Source organism: Lithobates pipiens, unplaced genomic scaffold (genome assembly GCF_037356315.1).
Source record: "Lithobates pipiens isolate NorthernLeopardFrog02 unplaced genomic scaffold, aLitPip1_a1.2 Scaffold_37, whole genome shotgun sequence".
In the NCBI taxonomy this organism is placed as follows: Eukaryota; Metazoa; Chordata; class Amphibia; order Anura; family Ranidae; genus Lithobates; species Lithobates pipiens.
The window spans coordinates 15,024,296-15,048,219 of NW_027507825.1; the positions used below are offsets into that span (position 1 = coordinate 15,024,296).

General features: G+C 46.3%; 1 protein-coding gene across 1 annotated transcript in view; it reads left to right on the forward strand.

The window, feature by feature from the left end:
• FBLN5 (fibulin 5) overlaps window positions 1–23,924 on the forward strand; it is a 156,334-nt gene that overhangs the window by 101,850 nt on the left and 30,560 nt on the right. The window contains exons 6-8 of the mRNA XM_077466752.1: window positions 7,866–7,982; window positions 8,495–8,614; window positions 8,840–8,962. Of these exons, the coding sequence (XP_077322878.1) occupies window positions 7,866–7,982; window positions 8,495–8,614; window positions 8,840–8,962 (360 nt within the window). The remainder of the gene's footprint in view (window positions 1–7,865; window positions 7,983–8,494; window positions 8,615–8,839; window positions 8,963–23,924) is intronic.

A 23,924-nucleotide genomic window follows, 5' to 3' on the forward strand; every position in this document is an offset into this window, starting at 1 on the left:
AAGCCAGCTCCAAATATATGTAAAAACAAACAGAAAGAAGCGCCACAGGTCAGGATAGATCAGGTTTTATTAATACACAAAAGTATATGTTCACTTACATTGTGGTTAAAATAAGTTCAGCACTATAGATCCTCCGTTAGTGGCATCTCCCAGCGTGGTGCTAGCTCTGTGTTATATACGTCCAGCAGGAAGTTATAATGCAGACCACTGGAGCTGAGAGTGAAGCTCGACTCTCAGTCAGCTGTAAGCAGCAGAAGCCCAGCTCAGTGAGGTCACTGATGATGCAACGATGTTTCGGCGCATGCGCTCTGTAAGCCACAGGCGCGCACCTTCCTCAAACATAGAGAACCAAGGCTACTACAGGCCTTATAAGTGCTGACGTTAGGCGTCATCCGGTGGGGACAATGTATAGCACTCTCACATACATACACACTGGATGGACGCCTGAATAGGGGAAAATGTAATTTCATATAAAAACAAATTAGACTTAAGACGGCCACAGTTGACTGACTGGATAGGCGCCAGCGCACAGACCCACCGCACTATTCTCAAACTCTCCATAGGGAAAGATGAGATAGTGATCTGATGAAACAAAGTAAAATAAACAGATCAATTAATGAAATCAATCGACCAGCAACCACCCCGCCAGACCCCAGCAGCCATCGCAAACCCACACATTTATGTAAAAAAACTATAAAAATAATCATATTTATTTGATTTAAAAACATGTGAAAAAAAAATCAGAAAGGAAGATTTTGTGTATGTGTATATATGTATGTATATATATGTATATATATATATATATATGTGTGTGTGTGTGTGTGTGTGTATGTATATATATATATATATATATATAATGTGTGTGTGTGTGTGTGTGTGTGTGTGTGTGTTTATATATATATATATATATATATATATAAATGTATACATATTTTGATATGTATGCACACGAGAACCGTCTCATACAGACCGCTACCATTATTACTCTACATGGCTAAATATTTTATAAAATCATGGAAAGCTCAAGAATCTCATTAATTCCCCCAGGCGACAAGGTCTCAAGGGAATATATCCAAAAGGTTTCATGCGAACAGAGATTATAAAACTTCTCTGCATCAGACAGGTGTAGCACTGACCCCCGAAGGGGCTGCTGATTTTATTGGGCTTACCGTTACCTTCTTCACCTTGTATATGTCTAGGGGTTTCCCGAGGTTGATGGCCCAAAGGATTGCAGAAGCTGACACTGGATCCAATTCAAGGATTTTTATTATGCAAAAAAGAGTAGACAACACACAGTCTCTCAATGAGGGTTGGAGGGTTTTAGGTACAAAGCTCAGGTACTCTTGAAACTTAGTCAAATAGGAAGTCTCTTTAGAAATCCAGAGAATAGCCATTCACAACTGGATTCTCACTGCTACCGGGTAGACCTTCTCTCACTAGGCCTAGCAGCCGATAGAGTACTCAGACAAAGCAAAGTCTCTGCCACAGACTTGTTGTAGAACACTTGAATAAACTGAAGGAGGTAGACAAACTTAGAGAACCCTCATATGGTACCAGTATCTTGCAGCCGGTTCCACGATACGGTATGAGTGTAGATTCGCTTGGTCTCTTTCACCTAAGCCTTCAGGCTCGTTCTGAGAAGCCAGCCTTCCGCATGGCCTTCTCCCGAAGAGTCCTCCCTGGGTTGCTTCTTCAGTTGCTGGGCCTCTCCACAGAAGATGGCACCGGACCACCTCCGAATCCTCCTAATTACATTTCCTTGGGCTAGCCAGCCCCTAGACTCGGAATTGGATGGATCCGCACCCCAGGCAATGAGAGCCCTGGGGGCTGGTCAGGAGGACCAGGACCAAACAGGCAGAAAGCATTTCTGGACCGGAACCCCGAAGCACGTGATGTCAGTACCTTAAGTACCCTCTCCCAGAATGCACAGCAGGATGACACGGCCACTGAGTTGGTTCCGAGAAGAATGGCACTCAATGCACTCAGCTGAACTGCATTCTCACACCTGCCAGTGATGACAGCGCCACCTATAGCCAAGTAGAACACAGTGCAATCCAGCTAGACTGGTACTGAGACCATAATTTGGTGTAATTAAACCTAAAACCAAACTGTGGTTCCAGGAATGTTAAATGAAAAAAAAACACATAGCGCGTGCACTTCAGGAGCTGGCGCTACACAGGTTTTTGGGCATTTGTTCTAAAACCCATACTTTTAGACCCTCAGTGGAACCTTTTTGACACTTAGAGAATTGGCGAGGAACCCTATGTTTGTCCTTGCCTTCCTCAATCTTTCTGCGATGTTCTCCAAACCTTTGTCTAAGTGGGCGAATTGTACGGCCCACATAGAGTTGATGGCAGGGAATACAGGCAATAGACTACGAAGTCAGAAGAGCAGTTGTAAAACTCACTGATATCATAAGTCTTACCTTTATTCGCTTGTGTAGAAGTTCTGCCTGCCCTCCAGTGGCCGTAACCACAATGCTCTCATAGCAGTAACCTGAGTGCGCCAGCGCTTGTACTAGGTCTATCAAACACATCAACCAACAGTCAGTTGCTAGGTTCCACTCTTTTCAGAAACTGTCAAATCTTATAGTTTCCAGTGATGAATAGAATGCCATCAACTCTATTGCTGATTGGCAGGCAAAATCTGTCACTGTATAGATTCTGTGCAAGCCTGATGGCCAGATCACATGCCACATTCTACTTTTGTTGATTGCACTAGAATGGGCTGTACTGGTGTGAACTAGGTAATTGGAATCAAAGTTAGACACTGTCCATGCGTTCTTGATGCAGAATAAAAACGCACTGGACTGCCTCTGATGTGAACAAGCCCACTTTCTAATACATATGATCTCTAAAGTTAACCCAGTTATAAAAAAAAAAAAAAGGCAAACACACTTGCTGCCCCAGTCACTAGAGGGCAGCATCCAACCCTGGAAGTGCAGTGCATAAACATACATCAGCCATCCTATTTGGATAACGCTTAGACAACCTGTTACTGTAAATTGGTCTTCTGACGAGGTCTCTGTCATCCTTCATCAATGAGCGCTTTATGCTCTATCATTATGGATGTTGCTTGTGGCAAGGATATTTGCAGCATACTTTCTGCTATAGCCGCCTTCATAGGGCTTAGAATTTTTGCACAACCACATCGTTGTGAGGTAACCTGTGCAATTTCATTGCTCTGCTACTGCAGACTGCATGCAGGCCGAACATGCACCCTGAGCTTGGTGAGGCATTTTCTATTATGCTGGCATAAACACATATGCCAATTTGCTGGATCCTGTCCCTTCACAGGGTAAGTGGAAACAACTCCTTTAGAGTGTATTAAGCACATGCTTAACCACTTCAATACAGGGCATTTGCACCCCCTTCCTGCCCAGGCCAATTCTCAGTTTTCAGCGCTGTCACAATTTGCATGACAATTGTGTGGTCATGCAACACTGTACCCAAATAGAGCTTTATTTTGGTGGTATTTGATTGCCTCTGTGGTTTTTATTTTTTGTGCTATAAACCAAAGAAGAGCAACAAGTTTGAAAAAAAAAAAACACTATTTTTTAATTTTTGCTATAATAAATATCCCAATTTTATTTTTAAAAACAATTTTTTTCCTCCGTTTAGGCAGATGTGTATTCTTCTACATATTTTTGGTAAAAAATAAACAAAAAATCCCAATAAGCGTATATTGATTGGTTTGCGCAAAAGTTATAGGGTCTACAAAATAGGGGATAGTTTTATGGCGTTTATTATTATTTTTCTTTTTTACTAGTAATGTTAAGTATTTTTATTTATCGTGACTGTGAAGGACATATCGAACACTTTTGACACTATTTTGGGACCATTCACATTTATACAGAGACCAGTGCTATACAAATGCATTGATTACTGTATAAATGTCACTGGCAGAGAAGGGGTTAACACTAGGGAACCGATCATGGGGTTAATTGTGTTACCTAGGAAGTGATTCTAACTGTAGGGGGAGGGGACTCACAAGGGGAGGAGACCGATTGGTGTTCCTCTGTACTGGGAACACATGATCGGTCTCCTCTCACCTGACAGGATGTGGATCTGTATGTTTACACACATAGATCCACGGTCCTGCTCTGTTAACGGGCAATTGCGGACATCGAGGCTGCCGGGCACGCGCATCAGCTCCCAAATGACACGGCGGGGCAAGCGTGCGCCACAGACGGCCGAGATGCCCAGTACATCATATGACGGCCACCCAGTATGAGAGATCCCTCCTGCAGATCTCATATCACTATGGCTGGGATGGGAAGTGGTTAATGAATGTGAAAACCCGTTCGGTGTCGCCATCCTTTGATCGTTGGCGGGTGTTATGTTTTTTGGAGCGTTCAGGGTTTCTGCTCCTAAAATAATGCAAAACGCCTTAATTTGCATAATTTTCTTGGGCACTCTTTTAAGAACCATGACCCACGTCGCCCCCTCCTACCTTTGCTAATCTTCTGTGCCATAAACAGGTGTGGCAAGCTCATATTTGCACAAAGCATATGGAGAAAAGCATATTACCTCTCACCAAAAAATAGGTACACTGTTTCTTTAAGAGCCATCTGCCTTCATCTACTCACTTTAGAAGCATCCGCAGGTGAGCCCAGAGAGCACTTCCCAATGGCAGAGAGCAGACACAGTTAGGCCTCATTCACATGAGGTAGATCCGCTCAGTGGAGTCTGCCAGCTCACCAGGAGATTTCTCCGCTGATCTCTGGTGAGCCGGCGGATGATAGGTCCGTCTCTGATCACTGAGCGGGGAGGGGCCTGTCAGAGCAGCGCTTATTCCTATGGAGGGATCGGACGAAAACCAACAGCATGTCCGTTTTCATCAGATCTCATCCGATCCACCCAGACGGATGGCGATGGTATCGCCATATGTCTGATTTTAGCGGATCAGATGGCAGAAGGGTGTCAGCGGACAAATCTCAGCTGACATCCATCTCCCCATAAGAGTCAATGGATGGCCCGCTCGGATCCGCCTGAAAAACGGACAGGCGGATCCGAGCAGGGTTGCCGTGTGAAAGGGGCCTTAGAGTCTGAGACAAAAAACAGTCAGACTGTCAAACCCACATTAGTACACAGCATAGCAAGGGAGCCAGGACAGCACAGCCAGAGACAGACAGGCGACTCAGTCAGAATCTGAGGTAAGTCCTTTATGTGGCAGGACTGCAGAGAGAGAGGGAGAAAATCCCTCCCAACTGCAGACCTCCAAGACCATTTATACTATTTATACCATATTGCATGGCATCTGGCCCATCCTGTGCTGCCCATCTCCCTGCGCCCTGTGACACCATTCACAGACACTCTTACTGACAATAAAGCCAGGAGAGCAGTGCGGTGCACTGCATATAAAAAGACAGGAAAAAACCCAAAGGAGAGTCAATGATGACATTGCAGACCTCTTATAATACCACAATTGTACAATGTCAGTGCTGTTTAAGCATCATTTTGCCCGCAGCCTTGGCACAAAAAGGCACCCAGTTTTTAGAAGGATTTACCTTCAACATTCAGGGTCTTCCAACTCCATGAGAGGCTGAACATGGAGGGTTAGGTTCGGTGGGGGGGGGGGGGGGGGGATGCAGCAAATTACCAACTCCAATCAACAGAAGAACATCTTAGTTGGGGGAGGGGCTGTCTTTTATTCAGCTAGGTACAGGTGGTCATGTGGGGTTCCGGAGGAGGTGTTAACCCATTGTGTGCTGACGTGAGGTGGGCCAGGAATGTAAGGTGCCCAATGAGTATAAAACAAGTGGAATTTGGGTGATCCAAGATGGTTTTCATATAGGAATAGCTTGGCTTCTTATTCAAAATTTCCCATTGAAATGCATGGCTGTCGTGGTGCCACCATTGGTGCCATATTTTATGATTTATATAACTTGGCTCGGGCCAAATTTAACTTGCCTATATATAGTAGGATGCCCAATGAATATAAAACAAGTGGAATTTGGATGAGCCAAGATGGTTTTGGCTTCTTATTCAAAATTTCCCATTGAAATGCATGGCTGTCATGGTGCTACAATTGGTGCCATATTTTATGATTTATATAACTTGGCTCGGGCCAAATTGAACTTTCCTATATAGTAGGATGCCCAATGAGTATAAAACAAGTGGAATTTGGGTGAGCCAAGATGGTTTTCATATAGGAATAGCTTGAGTTCTTTTTCAAAATCTTCCAGTGAAATGTATGGCTGTCAGGCTTAGGCTTTATATCACTTGGCTCAGGCCAAATTGCTATATAGTAGGATGCCCAATGAGTAAAAAAAAAAGGGGGGAGGGGGAGTTGAGTGAGCCAAGATGGAATTTCTCATTGAATTGCAAGGCTGTCAGGGTGATCTTTTTTATGATTTACATCACTTGGCTCAGGCCAAATTGAGCTTTCGTATATAGTAGGATGCCCAATGAGTATAAAACAAGTGGAATTTGGGTGAGCCAAGATGGTTTTCATATAGGAATAGCTTGGCTTCTTATTCAAAATTTCCCATTGAAATGCTTGGCTGTTAGGGTGACAACTGTTATGATTTATATCACTTGGGCTGGGCCAAATTTAACTTTTCTATATAGTAGGATGCCCAATGAGTAGAAAACAAGTGGAATTTGGGTGAGCCAAGATGGTTTTCATATAGGAATAGCTTGGCTTCTTCTTTGGAATTTCCCATTGAATTGCATGGCTGTCAGGGTGACAACTGTTATGATTTATATCACTTGGCTCGGGCCAAATTTAACTTTCCTATATAGTAGGATGCCCAATGAGTAGAAAACAAGTGGAATTTGGGTGAGCCAAGATGGTTTTCATATAGGAATAGCTTGGCTTCTTATTCAGAATTTCCCTTTGAAATGTATGGCTGCCTTATTTTAGGATTTATATCACTTGGCTCTGGCCAAATTGATGCCCAATGAGTATAAAACAAGTGGAATTTGGGTGAGCCGAGATGGTTTTCATAATAGAAATAGCTTGGCTTCTTATTCAAAATTTCCCATTGAACTGCATGGCTGTCACGGTGTAGTGTCATATTTTGCTCCCCATCGTAGAATGCTCTGGAAGTGACGTTGCGGCCAGAAATTTCACATTGCTCATGCGCTATGCGTTCCAAATACTTGTTCCATGCGTTCCAAAGGATTTGCGACAATGCCGACCAGTGAAACCATCAGATAATGTCACGGAAGGGAGGGGAGGTAATCCCCTACCCGATCCACGGTTAGCCGCTCTGTCTCAAGTTAATGTCACTCTGTGTAAAGTTAACATCACGATTATCTCCCCTCACTTCCGTGACATTATCTGACGGTTTCACTGAACTGCATTGTCTCAAATCCTCTGGAACGTATGGCGCAGGTGTTTGGAACGCATCGCGCATGTGCAGTGCGAAATTTCTGCTCGTAACGTCACTTCAGCATGCCACGATGGAGAGCAAAATATGACACTACACCTCGTTTGGTGCCAAATTTTATGATTTATATCACTTGGCTCGGGCCAAATTGAACTTTCCTATATAGCAGGATGCCCACTGAGTATAAAACAAGTGGAATATGGGTGAGCCAAGATGGTTTTCATATAGAAAAAAAATATTTGTTCAGAATTACCCCTTTAAATACATAGCAGTTAGGGAGAGAGAATTGTTGTTAAAGTTCAAAATTTTATTATAAACGTTGCAGATGATTGTTTAGTAGATAATTTTTGTGAATAAAGATCCAACCTGAATAAGAAGCTGGCCGAATAAGGAGCCAACTTCTGCATTTGAATAAGAAGCTGGCCGAATAAGGAGCTAACATCAGGTTCATACAGGTTCTTATTTATTGCTGTCTGTGTCTGTGGGGGGACATTCGCCCTCCTAAATAAAGTTTTATTTTTATTTTTAGACATTGATGAATGCCGCTACGGGTATTGCCAGCAGCTCTGTGCCAATGTGCCTGGTTCTTACTCCTGCACGTGTAACCCAGGATTTTTGCTGAACTCAGATGGAAGGTCCTGCCAAGGTATGTGGAGCATTAATACAAACCAGATGGGGGCTTACAATGAGCAGCACATGAGAAATTCAGTATATTTATTGTTCCCTAATGGATAAACTGCATTGGTCCCTTGTGAATGGATAGGCTGCATTCTCAGTGATGCCACCGCTCTCTATTGAATCTGTAGGCTGTGATGTCACCGGTCTCTAGTGAATAGATAGAATGCATTCTCAGTGATCTCTCTAGTGATTAAAAAGGCTGCATTCTGAGTGATGTCACCAGTCTCTAGTGAATGGATAGGCTGCATTCTCGGTGATGTCACCCATCTCTAGTGAATGGATAGGCTGCATTCTGAGTGATGTCACCAGTCTCTAGTGAATGGATAGGCTGCATTCTCGGTGATGTCACTGTTGTTAATGTCATTGATTTGTGAAGGGATGTTTAGGTTTCATTCTTGTAACCAATGCTATTTTTTAATCAGGTGATTTTTTTTTTTCTTTTTTCCAACTGATACCTTCCTGTTTATTTTGTTCATCTAGACGTTGATGAATGTACCACACAGAATCCATGTGTCCAAAGCTGTGTTAACACGTATGGTTCATATTTGTGTCGATGTGAACCAGGCTATGAGCTGGATGAAGACGGCATCAACTGCACTGGTAAATCCGTTTAACTGATATAAACTCCTCAGTGTACTGCCTCTTATACACTTTACAATATTCCTAAGTAATGCAGTGGATGTTACGTAGCCACAAAGATTTTTTATTTTCAATGCTGGCAAAAGGTTTTTGTGCCTACAAGTGTCTCTGCCTTCACAGTGTGACTTTTCTGCCTATTAGATTTGTGCATTGACTGCGATTGTGCATACCTTCTCTTTATTCCAGATATGGATGAATGCAGCATTTCAGAGTTCCTGTGTCAGCACCAGTGTGTCAATGAGCCCGGATCCTACTACTGCAGCTGTCCGAATGGCTATGTGCTGCTTGATGACAGCCGGACATGTCAGGGTGAGTGACCGTCAAATATAACGTTATAGGTCAGTGGTCTCCAAACTGCAGCCCTTTGCTTGCCTTTTATCCGGCCCTTGGGGGCAGTGTTCCTCCCACTGACACCAATGATGATGCAGATTTCCTCCCACTGACACCATCGATGGGTTAATATTCCTCCCACTACCAATAACACCTATGATAGGCTACTATTCTACCCACTGACACCAACGATTGAGCATTATTCCTCCCTTTGACACCAATGACCACCCCCTTAAAGTCTGAAGGAGCAGTAAACTGGCCCTTAGAATGTTTGGAGACCCCTGTTCCATTTTTTTTTATCACATTTTTTTTATCACATTTTTTTTTTTAAAGATAGTCTCTGGTATTCTGTACTTGTACAGAAAAGCAAACTGTCACACAGAATAAAAACTAAAAATAGAAAAAAAACATTTAACAAGTAGCGACAAAAAATTCAGCACTAAGCCCACTGAATAACACCATAGTTGCCAACTGTCCCAAATTTCCCGGGACATTCCCGGGATAAGGACATTTGTCCCGATTAAATTTTGTCCCGGGAAATGTCCTGGGAAATTCGGTTTGTCCCGTTTTTCGCCACCACCGCCCGCTAGAGGTCCGCGGCTGGCAGAGACGATGTCTCCGCTGGCCGCCATTTTAAAGAAGATCAGAAGCTGGTTTTCAATAGAGATCAGATGCTGCGGTGCCACCCACCCCCGCTGCCAGTGTCTGTGAAGTCATTCCGCGTGGCAACGACGGCGCGCCGCGTCTGGAGGAGATGTCGGGGGCCAGTCTGGAGATGTGGGGGCCAGTCTGTGGATGTAGGGGGGGGCGGTCTGTGGATGTCGGGGGAGGCCGGTCTGTGGATGTCGGGGGAGGCCGGTCTGTGGATGTCGGGGGAGGCCGGTCTGTGGATGTCGGGGGAGGCCGGTCTGTGGATGTCGGGGGAGGCCGGTCTGTGGATGTCGGGGGAGGCCGGTCTGTGGATGTCGGGGGGACCGGTCTGTGGATGTCGGGGGACCGGTCTGTGGATGTCGGGGGGGGGGGGCGGTCTGCGGATGTCAGAGGGCGCAGTCTGGATGTCAGAGGGGCCCCAAATGTAAGGAGGGGCTCCGCTGATGGACACAGATGTGAGGAAGGTACCTCTGATGGGGCACCTGATGTAAGGAGGGACTCTGCTGGTGGCACCTGATGGCAGGCAACGTGGCTAGTGACGCACTCATGGCTCCCACTGATTCAGCATTATGGTGAGTTGAATGATTTCATTTCATATTACAATGTAATAATAGAAATAATGCGCTTCAATCATCCTGACACCATAACAATCATGGCGCCAGGATGATTGAAGCGCTAACACCAGGTATTTGGAGTATCTTTATCTGCTGATTGTCAAACTCTGGTAAACACATATTGCTATTGTGGTGTAGGATCGGGAGCTACTGTCCCTCCATCCCTCTCCCCCCTCCTTTCCCTTTCCCCCTCCTGTCCCTCTCCATCCCGCATTAATCTCAGACTATAACCACACCCCTTTGAGCCACGCCCACTATTTTACGTAAACCACGTGCCGCATTTTCACCTTTTTCTATGCCACACCTATAACCGCATGCCACGCCCCCTAATTATAACACAACTCCGCCCACTGCCAAAAAAGTGTCCCAAAATTTTTTTTTTATAATGTTGGCAACTATGTAACACCTGTACCCCTCTATGATACTTGCCAAACTAATAATTACCCCACAAGTAACAATAAGAACAACATTCTCAACAAAAGGTAATAGACAGGCCCATCGTGTCTATCCAACTAGGCCATATTGCAGCAAACCTATGTATAGCAATACGAGAGGTACGCATGTTTCTCTTATATTCACCGACCGACACAGCTCCTCTCTGTAACTAAATGGGTTGTATAGCCTGCCATTAGGAGAACTAGGCAACATTTTTACATAATACACAGAACTTTAATCCCACCCCAGGGGGGTGGACCCTGTGCTATCAACCCTCCTCACTGCTCCCAGCAGCTTCAGCTCCAGTTTTTATTTTGCCTAGTAAGGAGAATGACCTAGGAACCCTGCGGGCCTCTCGGTCCATGTTTTTGCTGCAGGTTTGCTGTTTTTTGCGCAAGATGAAAGATCCTGAGATCATCTATCAACTGCCGGCTGGGTGACAGGCTTGTTAATGATATCCTTGTAGTCTCCCCAGTCCGGCCATCGAGCGTGAGCAGGCCGCAGCTAAGGCTCGGCAGGCCACGACATGCCTCAGCTCCAGAGGTGGTCAATGAGCTTCAATGCTCCAGGGTATACATATGACCTGGGCTACTGCTGTCTGGATCACGGTATACCGGGCCAACAGCTACCCTGTAACTGAGCAGGAGTAAGTCTCTGATGGAATGTCTCCCAGCTCTTCAGGACTGGCAAGTACGGCTCTCCCTGCCTCGGTGGGGTGAGCGGCTGGGCATTCCCTGGGGGGTTGATTTGGGGGCCACCTCACCTCCCTATCTTCTCTCCCAAGTCCCTATCACCCCTCCTTCCCCCCTCTGAGGGGGGTGGCCGCATTTGCTGCAGGTGTGTGTGTGTGTGTGTGTGTGTGTGCGTGTGTGTGTGTGTTCGCTGTTTTCTCACCTGTGGGGGCTCTCTGCGGCTGGCGTTGGTCCTGTTCCCAGTCTAGGGGGTCCCAAAAGGTGTTTGTGGAGGTTGTTCTGGCTGTAGGCAAGCAGCACGTTTTTATTTTTTGTTCTGTCACCGCATGGCGCTGTCCAGCAGCCATCTTAGATGTGGGAAAGCTGGTATTCCTATGGTGAGCTTCAGCAGCCATCTTCTTTAGGATCTCCTATTAGTTACATTGGCGGCCATTTTCTTGAAGCCTGAGCGCTTTTTTTTCGCCGCTGTTCTCTTGTGGCAGCATTACATGTGCTCTCACTTGCTGTTTCCTGTGTCCACTGTGTGTACAGGACGCTGGATGGCTTTTTGCTGAACACTGAAGTTAGCTCTGCAGAACGTTTCACCGCTGTTTATAGCTGCTGCTGCTGACACAGTTTTCTCCTTTCTGCAACTGGGAACCTCCTAGGGACTAAAGGCACTGCTAGTGGCATTTACAGAACACCCCAGGGTGGTGAGTCTAGCGCTAAGTACCCCCCCCCCCCATGCGGCAACAGCAGGAGAGTGGGACCTTCACTGTCCTAAGTCCCCTCGCAGGTGGCAGACAGGCTAGGTCAGCATGGCTTCAGAAACTGGTGTTTCTTCCCCCGAACTCCAGGCTATAGCAACCGGGTTAGCTCGGTGCGCATGGACACCCTGATGGAGGTCCTTGACTCCTATGTTGCTAAGATAGAGGCAGCACGTGGAAGGAAAGGTGCACGTAAGAGGCCCCTGCCCCCCCCCCCCCCTGTCCTCTGGGGAGAGCTCTGATGCAGACTCGGGCCCTGCTGCGGCTGGTGACCCCTGCTCTGACCTATCAGACGTGGCTGACCAGGACTATTCGGACAGTGAGGATGATTCCCCGTCCGGGCGCGACAAAGCGCTTGTTGGAGCACTTATCACAGCTTTGTGTGATACCCTGAAGATTCAGGAGCTAGCGGATCCCTCTGCTGATGTACCGGTCCCTTTTGGGTCCCGCAAGCCAGCACGTTCACCTAAGGTGTTCCTGTATTTTACTTATTTTGACAAATTCATCTACAGAGAATGGGGTCGCCCACAACGGACATTTTCGGTCCCCAAAAACTTGGCGGTGCATTACCCATTTGAGGAAAGCCTTCTCAAAAAGTGGTCGGCTCCTCCGGTTGTGGACCCCCCAGTATCTAGGTTAAATAAAGTAACCACGATCCCGGTTGAGGGGACTCCTGCATTCAAGGATCCCACGGACAGGAAGGCTGAGGCCGTGGCTCATTCCTTGTTTACGGTTGTGGGGTCAGGCGTGCGACCTGTACTGGCATCCTCACTGGTGTCACAGACACTGACTGAGTGGGCAAAACTTTTGCACCGCGAATTGGGAGAGCAGAACGCCTCCCCTGTCTGCGTGGAACTAGCAGACCAACTAGTGCAAGGCCTTTAGTATGTTTGTGACGTGGCCCTGGATACTCTCCCTCTGTTATCAAAGGCTTCAGTGTCAGCTGTGGTTTTGAGGCGCCTCATTTGGCTGAAATGCTGGTCTGCTGACCAGGCATCCAAGAAAGCCCCGACGGATCTTCCCTTCCTTGGCGAGCGGCTCTTTGGAGCCTCGTTGGATGACATTATTAAGAATGCCACTGGTGGTAAGAATGCACTACTCCCACAGGCCAGGAAGGCTAAGGAGCCTGGCCGCAGGCAAGGGCCCTCTTTTTCCACTCACAAGCGGCTTTTTCGTCCGCCCGGTGCTTCGGCAAAATGCCCTCAGCCCATCAGGACGCCCACAGGCGGTCAGAAGCGTCCATGGAGCCACAAGCCTGCGAACAAAAGTGCTACCGAATGACGGTTTGCCCCACCCACTTGTCGGGTGGGGGGGGTCATCTTCGGGAGTTTGCAGCCCGGTGGACCTCCCGGTTATCCGACCAATGGGTCTACGATCTGATTTCCACAAGCTACAAGATAGAGTTTCTCTCTTGGCCGCCAAACAGATTCTTCCCCTCCAGCATACCCATGTCCTCGGTTCACCGGGAGGCCCTGTTAGGGGTGGTAAGGGACTTGCTGAATCAGGGGGTGATTGTTCTGGAATTGAAACGCTTCCAGGGGTTCTACTCAAATCTGTTTGTGGTTCCCAAGAAGGGGTACGTTCAATCTTGGACTTGAAGGCCCTCACTTTGTAAAAGTGCAGAGGTTCAGAATGGAATTGGTTCGCTCAGTAGTCGCTGCACTCCATCAAGGGGACTTCCTGGCGTCCTTGGACATCCAGGATGCTTGCCTGCACATACCCATTTGCCTTCAGCATCAAACATTTCTGCGTTTGGCAGTCGGGGAAGCCCACTACCAGTTTGTGACTCTTCCTTTTGGCCTGGCATCACCCCCCCGAGTCTTTACCAAAGTACTGCCTCCAGTATTGGTGTTACTGAGGCAACGCGGGATCGCGATCGTGGGTTACTTAGACGATCTCCTCCTGAGAGCATCTTCCACCTCAGAATTAGAGGAGGATGTGGTGATCACCTTGCGGACCCTGCAAGAATTTGGGTGGCTGTTGAACCTAAGGAAGTAGGTGGTTGTACCGACCCAGCGTCTGGAGTAACTGGGGTTACTATTGGACTCCAGGGAAGCGAGGGTTTTTCTCCCCTCAGACAAATTGATGACTCCCAGATCAGCGGTCAGTCTACTGATGAGCTGCAAGTGGTCGTCGCTCCGCTTTTGCATGTGAGTGCTGGGGCTCATGGTAGCCTCCTTCGAGGCGGTACCTTATGCCCAGTTCCACACCAGAGTCCTGCAGAAGGAGATTTTGACGAAGTGGGACAAATCTCCGTTGTCCCTGGATCGGCAGATCCAGGTGAGTCAACCAGTCAGGGACTCCATGATCTGGTGATTGAGGTCCCCAGTGATTCAGTCCAGAAAATCGTTCCGTTCCTGACATGGACGGTGATCACTACGGACGCCAGTCTGTCCGGCTGGGGTGGAGTGATGGGGATTCAGTCAGCTCAGGGCCTCTGGTCGGTGGAGGAATCCAAGTTGCCGATCAATCTGCTCGAATTGAGAACGATCAGGCTGTGCCTCCACGCGTGGTCGATGAGTCTTCAAGGGCGTCCGATCAGGATACAGTCAGACAACGCCACGGCTGTGGCGTACATAAATCACCAAGGGGGAACAAGAAGCTCAGCCGCTGCTCAGGAGGTTGCTCATATACTTCGGTGGACAGAGCGACACGTACCGGCCCTGTCGGCCATTTACATCCCATGTGCGGAAAATTGTCAGGCGGACTATCTGAGTCGACAGATGCTGGACCCAGGAGAATGGGCATTGCATCCGGAAATATTCAGACTGCTGTGCCTGCGGTGGGGCACACCAGATGTGTATCTATTGGCCTCCCGTCTCAATCGGAAGGTACCAAGATTCGTGTCCAGGACCAGAGATCTGTGGGCAGACGCGCTGGTGGCTCCGTGGGATCAGTACCAGCTGATCTAAGTCTTTCCTCCACTAAAACTGTTGCCACGCCTGCTGCGCAGAGTGGAAGCCAAGGGGTTCCCAGTAATCCTGGTTGCCCCAGATTGGCCTCAGCGGCCCTGGTACGCAGACCTGGTGCGTCTGGTGGCAGACGCTCCCTGGCGACTGCCGTTGTGAGAGGACCTCCTATCTCAAGGTCTAATCTTTCACCCTGCTTTACCATCGTTGGCTTTAATGGCATGGCTGTTGAAAGCCAGGTGTTGAGGAACCGGGGTCTGTCGGACTCAGTGATTCCAACTATGTTGAGGGCGTGGAAATCTTCTTCCAGGAAGATATACTATCGTACTTGGAAGGCCTATATCTTCATGTGTGAGGAGAAAGGGTGGCATCCAAGCTCTTTCTCTATATCCAGGATCCTGCTGTTTCTTCAGCAAGGTGTAGACCAGAAGTTGGCATTGAGCACCATCAAGGGTCAAATTTCAGCTCTGGCTGTCTTTTTCCAGTGACCCCTGGCGTCTCACTCATTAGTGAGTACCTTTGTTCAGGGGGTGTGACATGTAGTCCTTCCGGTGCGTCCTCCGTTACCTCCGTGGGATTTGAACCTGGTGTTGTAGGCACTTCAGAAACCACCGTTTCAGAATATCAGGGAGATTCCCTTGTTGACCCTTTCTAGTGGCCATCACATCGGCCAGGAGGGTTTCGGAATTGGCTGCCTTGTCATGCAAATCGCCTTATCTGGTCATCCACAGGGATAACGTGGTTGTTGTGTCCGCAACCGTACTTTCTACCAAAGGTGGTTTTGGCTTTTCATATCAATGAGGACATTGTATTACCATCGTTGTGTCCTAAACCGAAGCACCCCAAGGAGGTGGCCCTTCATGCTCTCGATGTGGTTAGGGCTCTGAAGGTGTACTTTTCTGCCACAGCCCCCTTTCGGAAGTCAGACTCACTGTTGGTTTCAGTGGCTGGTCCTAAGAAAGGCATGTCGGTCTCGTCGGCCACCATTTCCAGGTGGATCAGACAGATTGTAGTACAAGCCTATGCCTTGCAGGGGCAGGTGCCCCACTTTCCAGTAACGGCCCACTCTACAAGAGCAATCGGAACGTCTTGGGCCTTCTGACACCAAGCGTCTGTCGCTCAGGTGTGTGAGGCCGCGACCTGGTCGTCTGTCCACACGTTTACCAAGTTCTACAAGGTAGACGTCAGTGCATCGGCTGATGCCTGTTTTGGCTGCAAAGTTTTGCAGGTGGCCGTGTAGTTGCAATTGAGTTTTTTTCCCTTGGTCGATAAAAACACAGTACTGTTTTGTTAATGCACTGTTGCATTACGTCCGCAATGTTGCGGTCTTGGGGATCACTCATGTGGAGGATGCCCGGGTTATATGGTGGAGTTTTTCCACACACTGCTGTTTTTTTGTGGGTTTAGTTTTCACTAGTTCCCACTTGCCATGGTGGATGAAGTTTTTATGCTGTTTTTTCCCACCCTTTGTTTGGCACTGCTTGGGGACGTCCCATTTAGTTATAGAGAGGAGCTGTGTCGGTAGTTGAATATAAGAGAAAATAGGATTTTTGTACGCACCGTAAAATCCTTTTCTCTGTAATTCACAGACCGACAGCACCCACCCCTCCTTTTTTCTACATTATACTGCTTGTTGACGTACTGAAGCTGCTGGGAGCAGTGGGGAGGGTTGATAGCACAGGGTCCACCCCCCCAGGGGCGGCATTAAAGTTCTGTGTATTGTGTAACAATTTTGCCTAGTTCTCCTAATGGCAGGCTATACAACCCATTTAGTTACAGAGAAGAGCTGTGTCGGTCGGTAAATTACAGAGAAAAGGATTTTACGGCGAGTATAAAAATCCTATTTTCTCGCTCATCTAGTGATGGCGGAGTAGAGGATACCCATAATGAAGTAATCAGTTTTCATGCAAGAAAAAGATCTTAACCAATTGCCGACCATCGCACACAGAGGTACGTCAGCAGAATAGCACAGCCAGGCAAATGACGTACAGGTTAAAATTTGTTAAAATTAAGTTTTAAATTTGCTGCCTTTTGGGCACACCCGCCACAGGAGCGTGCCCGCGGGTCCCGGGAACTCGACATTCTCTGGCAGCCCGCGATTGCAGTGTGGAGAGGTGAAACGGGGAGCTGCCTTTTGTAAACAAAGCATTTTCCCCTTTCTGCCTTGTGTCATGACAGAGATCTACTGCTTCTTGTGATCAGGAGCAGTGATCACTGTCATGTTCTAGGTAGCCCCTCTCCCCCCACAGTTAGAATCACTCCCTAGGACACGCTTAACCCCTTGATCGCCCCCTAGTGTTTAACTCATTCCCTGCCAGTGCCATTTACACAGTAATCAGTGCATTTTTATAGCACTGATTGCTGAATAAATGACAATGGTCCCAAAATGGTGTCAAAAGTGTCTGATGTGTCCGCCGTAATGTCGCAGTCATGATAAAAAAAATAAAAATCGTAGATTGCCACCATTACTAATATAAAAAAAAAGAATTAATAATAAAAATGCCATAAATATATCCCCTATTTTGTAGACACTATAACTTTTGCTCAAACCAATCAATATACGCTTATTGCGATTTTTTCTTTTTTTTTTCACCAAAAATATGTAAAAGAATACATATCAGCCTAAACTGAGGAAAAAAAATGTTTTATACATTTTTGGGGGATGTTTATTATAGCAGAAAGTAAAAAATAATGTGTTTTCTTTCAAAATCGTCTCAAATTTTTTTGCTTATAAAGCAAAAAATAAAAACCACAAAGGCGATCAAATACCACTAAAAGAAAGCTCTATTTGAGGGAAAAAATTCATCAATTTTGTTTGGGTACAACGTCGCACGGCCACGCAATTGTCCATTAAATCGACGCAGTGCTGAATCGCAAAAAATGCTCTGGTCAGGGAAGGGGTAAAACGTTCGAGCGGGGCTGAAGCGGTTAAAAAGTTATCTTATATTCATGCTGCTCGGGCATTCCCATCTTACTTGTGGGCAGGCAAAGCCCACAAGCATAACTTCCGGGATACAGTGCTGCTGTATAACCGGCATGCACTGCCCAGTCTCACTCATGCTCAGTTATAATATATATATATATATATATATATATATATATATATATATATATATAGAGGCTGTGATCCGCCTTAAATCGCATTTTTTCCTGACAGGAAATAAAGCGATTTTTTTGACAGACTCCTGCCCACTGACTCCTGGGTAATGATGACTAACGTTTCCCAGGAGCACAGGCGAGGGAGGAAGTGATGTGGGGCGCCGCGGAGCCAGAAGTGGCAGATTAGGAGCCAGCATCTAGCAACAGGGCACTTCTGGTAAGTTAAAAAAAATAAAAAATTCACTCCAAATATTTTTTAGTATTAATAAAGGACTGGGAAAATGTAAAAATATTTTTCAGGTTGGAACTACGCTTTAAGAAGAAATACAACAAATGTGTGCATGCCAATGAGATAAGCCCCTTAGTAGTCTCAGGTCCGGACAAGTATATATCAAGCAAAGGCAGTGGATGGAATCGAGCCCTGTGCATGAAGTGCATGACGCATTTGTAAATATTGATAGAACCAATGCTGTTCCAAGTTAAACTCTGAACTCAGTTGTTGAAAAGATTTTAAAAGTTCCATCAAAATAAGACAAAGCTGTGATGCCTGCTTTCTCCCACCTTAAGAAGCCCTCCATCTGAGAATGTTCCATCAATGTATCATTGGGCCAAAGTTGGCCCCTGTTATATATTATACCATTCTTTCTTCTATCATATCTAACAATACCTGTGCAAGGAGGCTGGTGAAGGCTTTTTATTTCTTCCCCTCCTGTCACAGCTCTCTGTCAATTCCTAGATAGCAGCTATAAATATTCAATTTACTTTTTCATACTTTGGCATCCTTCATCTGTCCTGTCCTTTTTCCCCATTGGCTGAATTTTTTTAGAAAGAAATGAAGGTTCTATATTTTTTTTTATCATAGGTGTACTTTAAATGATAGAGACAGAATATCAACCAAAAATCCAGAATAAAATAAATGTTCGGTCAGTAAAATAAATATTTGATCCCCAAACAAAAAACATGACTTAAAGGAGGTAAGACGTTTCTTGTAGTTGGTGATCAGGTTTGCACACATCTCCGGAAGGATTTTGGTTCACTCTTCTTTACAGATCTTCTCTAAATCCTGAAGGTTTCTTGGCTGTCTCTTGGAAGACCCATCCATGACCCATCTTCAGTGTTCTGGCTGAGGGAAGAAGGTTCTCATCCAAGATTTTGCAGTACATCCCCCCGTCCATTGGACCCTCAATGTGGCAAAGTTGACCTGCACCTTTAGCAGAGAAACAGACCCAAAGAATCATGTTGCTGCCTCCATGCTTGACTGTAGGGATGGTGTTCTTAGGGTCATAGTCAGCATTTTTCTTCCTCCAAACACGGCAAGTCGAGATAATGCCAAAGAGCTCAATTTTGGTGTCATCTGACCACAGCATTTTATCCCAATCCTTCTCTGAATCACTTAGACGTTCATTGACATGACTACATCTGCTTTCTTGAGGAGGGGGATTTGCCATGTTTGGAGGAAGAAAATGCAGACTATGACCCTAAAAACACCATCACTACAGTCAAGCATGGTGGTGGAAACATTATTCTTTGGGGCGGTGTCTCTGCTAAAGGTACAGACTGACTTTGCCGCATTGAGGGGCCAATGGAAGGGGCCATGTATTGTAAAATCTTAAATGAGAACACCGAAGATGGGTCATGGATGGGTCTTTCAGCCTAAGATTGACCCAAAACATACCACCAAGGCAACAAAGAAGAAGCACATTGTGTGGCCTAGCAAGTCCCCAGACCTTAATGCTATAGAAAATTTATGGAGGGAGCTGAAACTTTGAGTTGCTAAGTGACAGCCAAGAGACCGTAAGGATTTAGATAAGATCTGTAAAGAAGAGTGGACCAAAATCCTTCCCGAGATGTGTGCTAACCTGGTAACCAACTATAAGAAAAGTCTTACCTCTGTGCTTGCTTGGGGATCAAATACTTATTTCTTGATCATACATCACGGGACACAGAGCCTTTATTACATAGTGGATTAGATAGGCACCTTCAGTGATTGGACACTGGCTAACCCCAATTAAGGAGAATTCCTCCCCCTATATAACCCCTCCTATATGGGAGGTACCTCAGTTTTTTCGCTAGTGTCTAAAGTGGTTGGTGACATAAAACATGTGCTATGAAGAAGGCTCTATGCAGGTCCCTGCGGGGGTCAAAGGGCTATACTAACCAGATCCATATCTCGGGCCGATATTTTGACTCCCAAGATATGGTACCCGGGCCTCGTCATCGAGGTTTTGCCTGTAAGTCCTCTCCTTTGAAAGACTGGGCTCTGGGAAAACCAGACTTGGTGTACTATTAAAATAGCGTCACGAAAGCTCTGGTAGAGTCTTTTACAGGTCCAGGTAAGAGGTTCCTCTGAGAAGGAACCCAAAAAATCCTGAAGGTTGGCACAACGCTACCTGCCGTGATGGGTGAAGATGGCAAACTGTCTGTTTTCAGCAGTTCCTGCGGCGTGAACAGGTAAAAGAAGTTAATTCTATATATATATATATATATATATATATATATATATATATATATATATATATATATATATATATTATGGATTTCTTCACAAGAGTAGTTGCAGCTCAATTTAGAACATTTGTATCATGTGTTTGTTTTTTTTCGGGATTTTTGGTTGATATTCTGTTTCTATCATTTAAAATATACCTATGATAAAAATTATAAACTCTTCATTTCTTTGGAAGTGGGCAAACTTACAAAATATGCAGGGGATCAAATACCGTAATTATTTTTCCCACTATAGGAAAGGAAAGATGATGCCGTTGTATCCAGAAAGACTGTCAGTTTTTGACTTTGCCTTCAAAAGTCTGATTTCTAGTCTAGAGTCTTCATAGCTGCTATCTAGGGACAGCTAGAAAATTACTTACCCAGAGAACAAAAGTAACAGATGTGTGATTAAACACACTCTTTTTGTCTGCTTCATTAGAGAACTGAAGGATAAACTTGACTTCATAGAGATTTTACAAAATGTTCAACAATATCTGTGGTAACGAGCAATCCCAAGTATTCCCAAGTTCATATTTCCCAAGTTACTGCCATTAAAAAAAAAAAAAAAAAAAAAAAATGTATATTACAGGATGTTGCCTTAGCCCCTGTACACACGGTCGGAGATTTAGACAGCCAAATCTGTCGGATTTTGTCCGTCGGATCTTGTCCGAAACTGTTGCATACACACGGTCGGACTAAGTTGTCGAAAAATCCGATCATTCAGAACGCGATGACGTAATTTCATTACGATGGGACTACGTTCAGGCGAGTAGCCAATAGCTTTGATGTAGGAATTTGATCTGAGCATGCGTGGCACTTGGTCCGATCAAAATTCTCTACACATGATCGGAGTATGTCCGATCTAACCAGTTGGTCGGGAAATATTTCCAACATGTTGGAAAATTGGGTCTGACGGGTATTCCGACGGAATCAGTCCGATGCATACCACACACAGTTGGATTATCCGACGACACGGTCCGATAGGACACATTCCGACGGATTCTCCGACCGTGTGTACAAGGGCCTAGAATTGCATTGCCCCATTGGATATGAGCAAGATGGGACACATCAATGGGATTCCTTTGCTTATAATAAGGTGTTAATGCCTGCGAAATCCAACATGTGCAAATATTCACTCTTGCTGGCCAATGGAGTGGAATTTTGACTACGCTTTGCCCCAGTATAGGGTAATATTACAGATTTTTGCCCATTATAATTCCATTTTCTATATCGGCGAAGGGTCCCCTGTAACATTACCTTGCAAAAGATGAGTGTGTTTGTATATTTGGCAGGCTGGAAAGCTTGACTGTGTATTATCAAATTTTGAACCCTGCCCGTCAAGATTGGCTCTACATAATGTGCTTCGGCTGCAAGACTCCCTCCGCTGAACTATGTTGTTCTATTTCAATAAACATTAAAGTGTTAAAGTGGTATTCAATCATTCAATCCAAAACCAAAGATGTAATATATTGCAGCTTACCAATGATTCGATGCGGTGGCTGCTTTCGCTTCCTTTTTTAGGCTCCCCCCCCCCCAATTTGTTTTCACCTGGTGATCTGGCCAGTAACACACCTCCTGTATTAGCGTGCCCCCCACTCTGAATAAAGGAGGCACCTTTGGCGAGCAGCATTGTCAGTCGGGGGGGGGGGGGGGCAGGGTGTTAGATGTACTAGCAGATTCAGATACACTAACAAATTGAAGCCAAACTCCAGCCAGGCATGTACTGGCCATTGGGACTACCGGGAGTTTCCCGGTGGGCCGATGGCTCAGTGGGCCACTCTGATGTAAGGGGGCTGCTGATGGGACACTGTGATGTAAGGGGGCTGCTGATGGGACACTGTGATGTAAGGGGGTGCTGATGGGACACTCTGATGTAAGGGGGCTGCTGATGGGACACTCTGATGTAAGGGGGCTGCTGATGGGACACTCTGATGTATGGGGGCTGCTCATGGGACACTCTGATGTATGGGGGCTGCTCATGGGACACTCTGAGGTAAGGGGGTGCTGATGGGACACTCTGATGTAAGGAGGTGCTGATGGGACACTCTGATGTAAGGAGGTGCTGATGGGACACTCTGATGTAAGGGGGCTGCTCATGGGACACTCTGATGTAAGGGGGCTGCTGATGGGACACTCTGATGTAAGGGGGCTGCTGATGGGACACTCTGATGTAAGGGGCTGGTGATGGGACACTCTGATGTAAAGGGGATGCTGATGGGACACTCTGATGTAAGATGGATGCTGATGGGACACTCTGATGTAAGAGGGATGCTGATAGGACACTCTGATGTAAGGGGGCTGCTGATGGGACACTCTGATGTAAGGGGGCTGGTGATGGGACACTCTTATGTAAGGGGGCTGGTGATGGGACACTCTGATGTAAGGGGGCTGGTGATGGGACACTCTGATGTAAGGGGGCTGCTGATGGGACACTCTGATGTAAGGGGGCTGCTGATGGGACACTCTGATGTAAGGGGGCTGCTGATGGGACACTCTGATGTAAGGGGGCTGCTGATGGGACACTCTGATGTAAGGGGGCTGCTGATGGGACACTCTGATGTAAGGGGGCTGCTGATGGGACACTCTGATGTAAGGGGGCTGCTGATGGGACACTCTGATGTAAGGGGGCTGCTGATGGGACACTCTGATGTAAGGGGGCTGCTGATGGGACACTCTGATGTAAGGGGGCTGCTGATGGGACACTCTGATGTAAGGGGCTGCTGATGGGACACTCTGATGTAAGGGGCTGCTGATGGGACACTCTGATGTAAGGGGCTGCTGATGGGACACTCTGATGTAAGGGGGCTGGTGATGGGACACTCTGATGTAAGGGGGCTGGTGATAGGACACTCTGATGTAAGAGGGATGCTGATGGGACACTCTGTTGTAAGGGGGCTGGTGATGTGACACTCTGATGTAAGGGGGCTGGTGATAGGACACTCTGATGTAAGAGGGATGCTGATGGGACACTCTGTTGTAAGGGGGCTGGTGATGTGACACTCTGATGTAAGGGGGTGCTGATGGGACACTCAAAATGTAAGTGGGCCGGTCTGGATGAATTCCAGGGCCAAATTTCTGTTCCAGTCCAGCCCTGACTCCAGCTCACACTTTATATAGCAGTTACAGCAAATCTTTTTTTTTCTCCTATTGGGATGAAAGTTTTACATAACTAAAGCTGACCATTGTAAGTTATAAGCAGCCTTGTCTGTGATAAATGGTCCCCCCTGTAATGGATACATCTGCAAGGGAACTTGTTCTTTTGAAAAGCAACAGACTTACTGGCTAAATCACTAGGTAAAACTAAGAGAAAG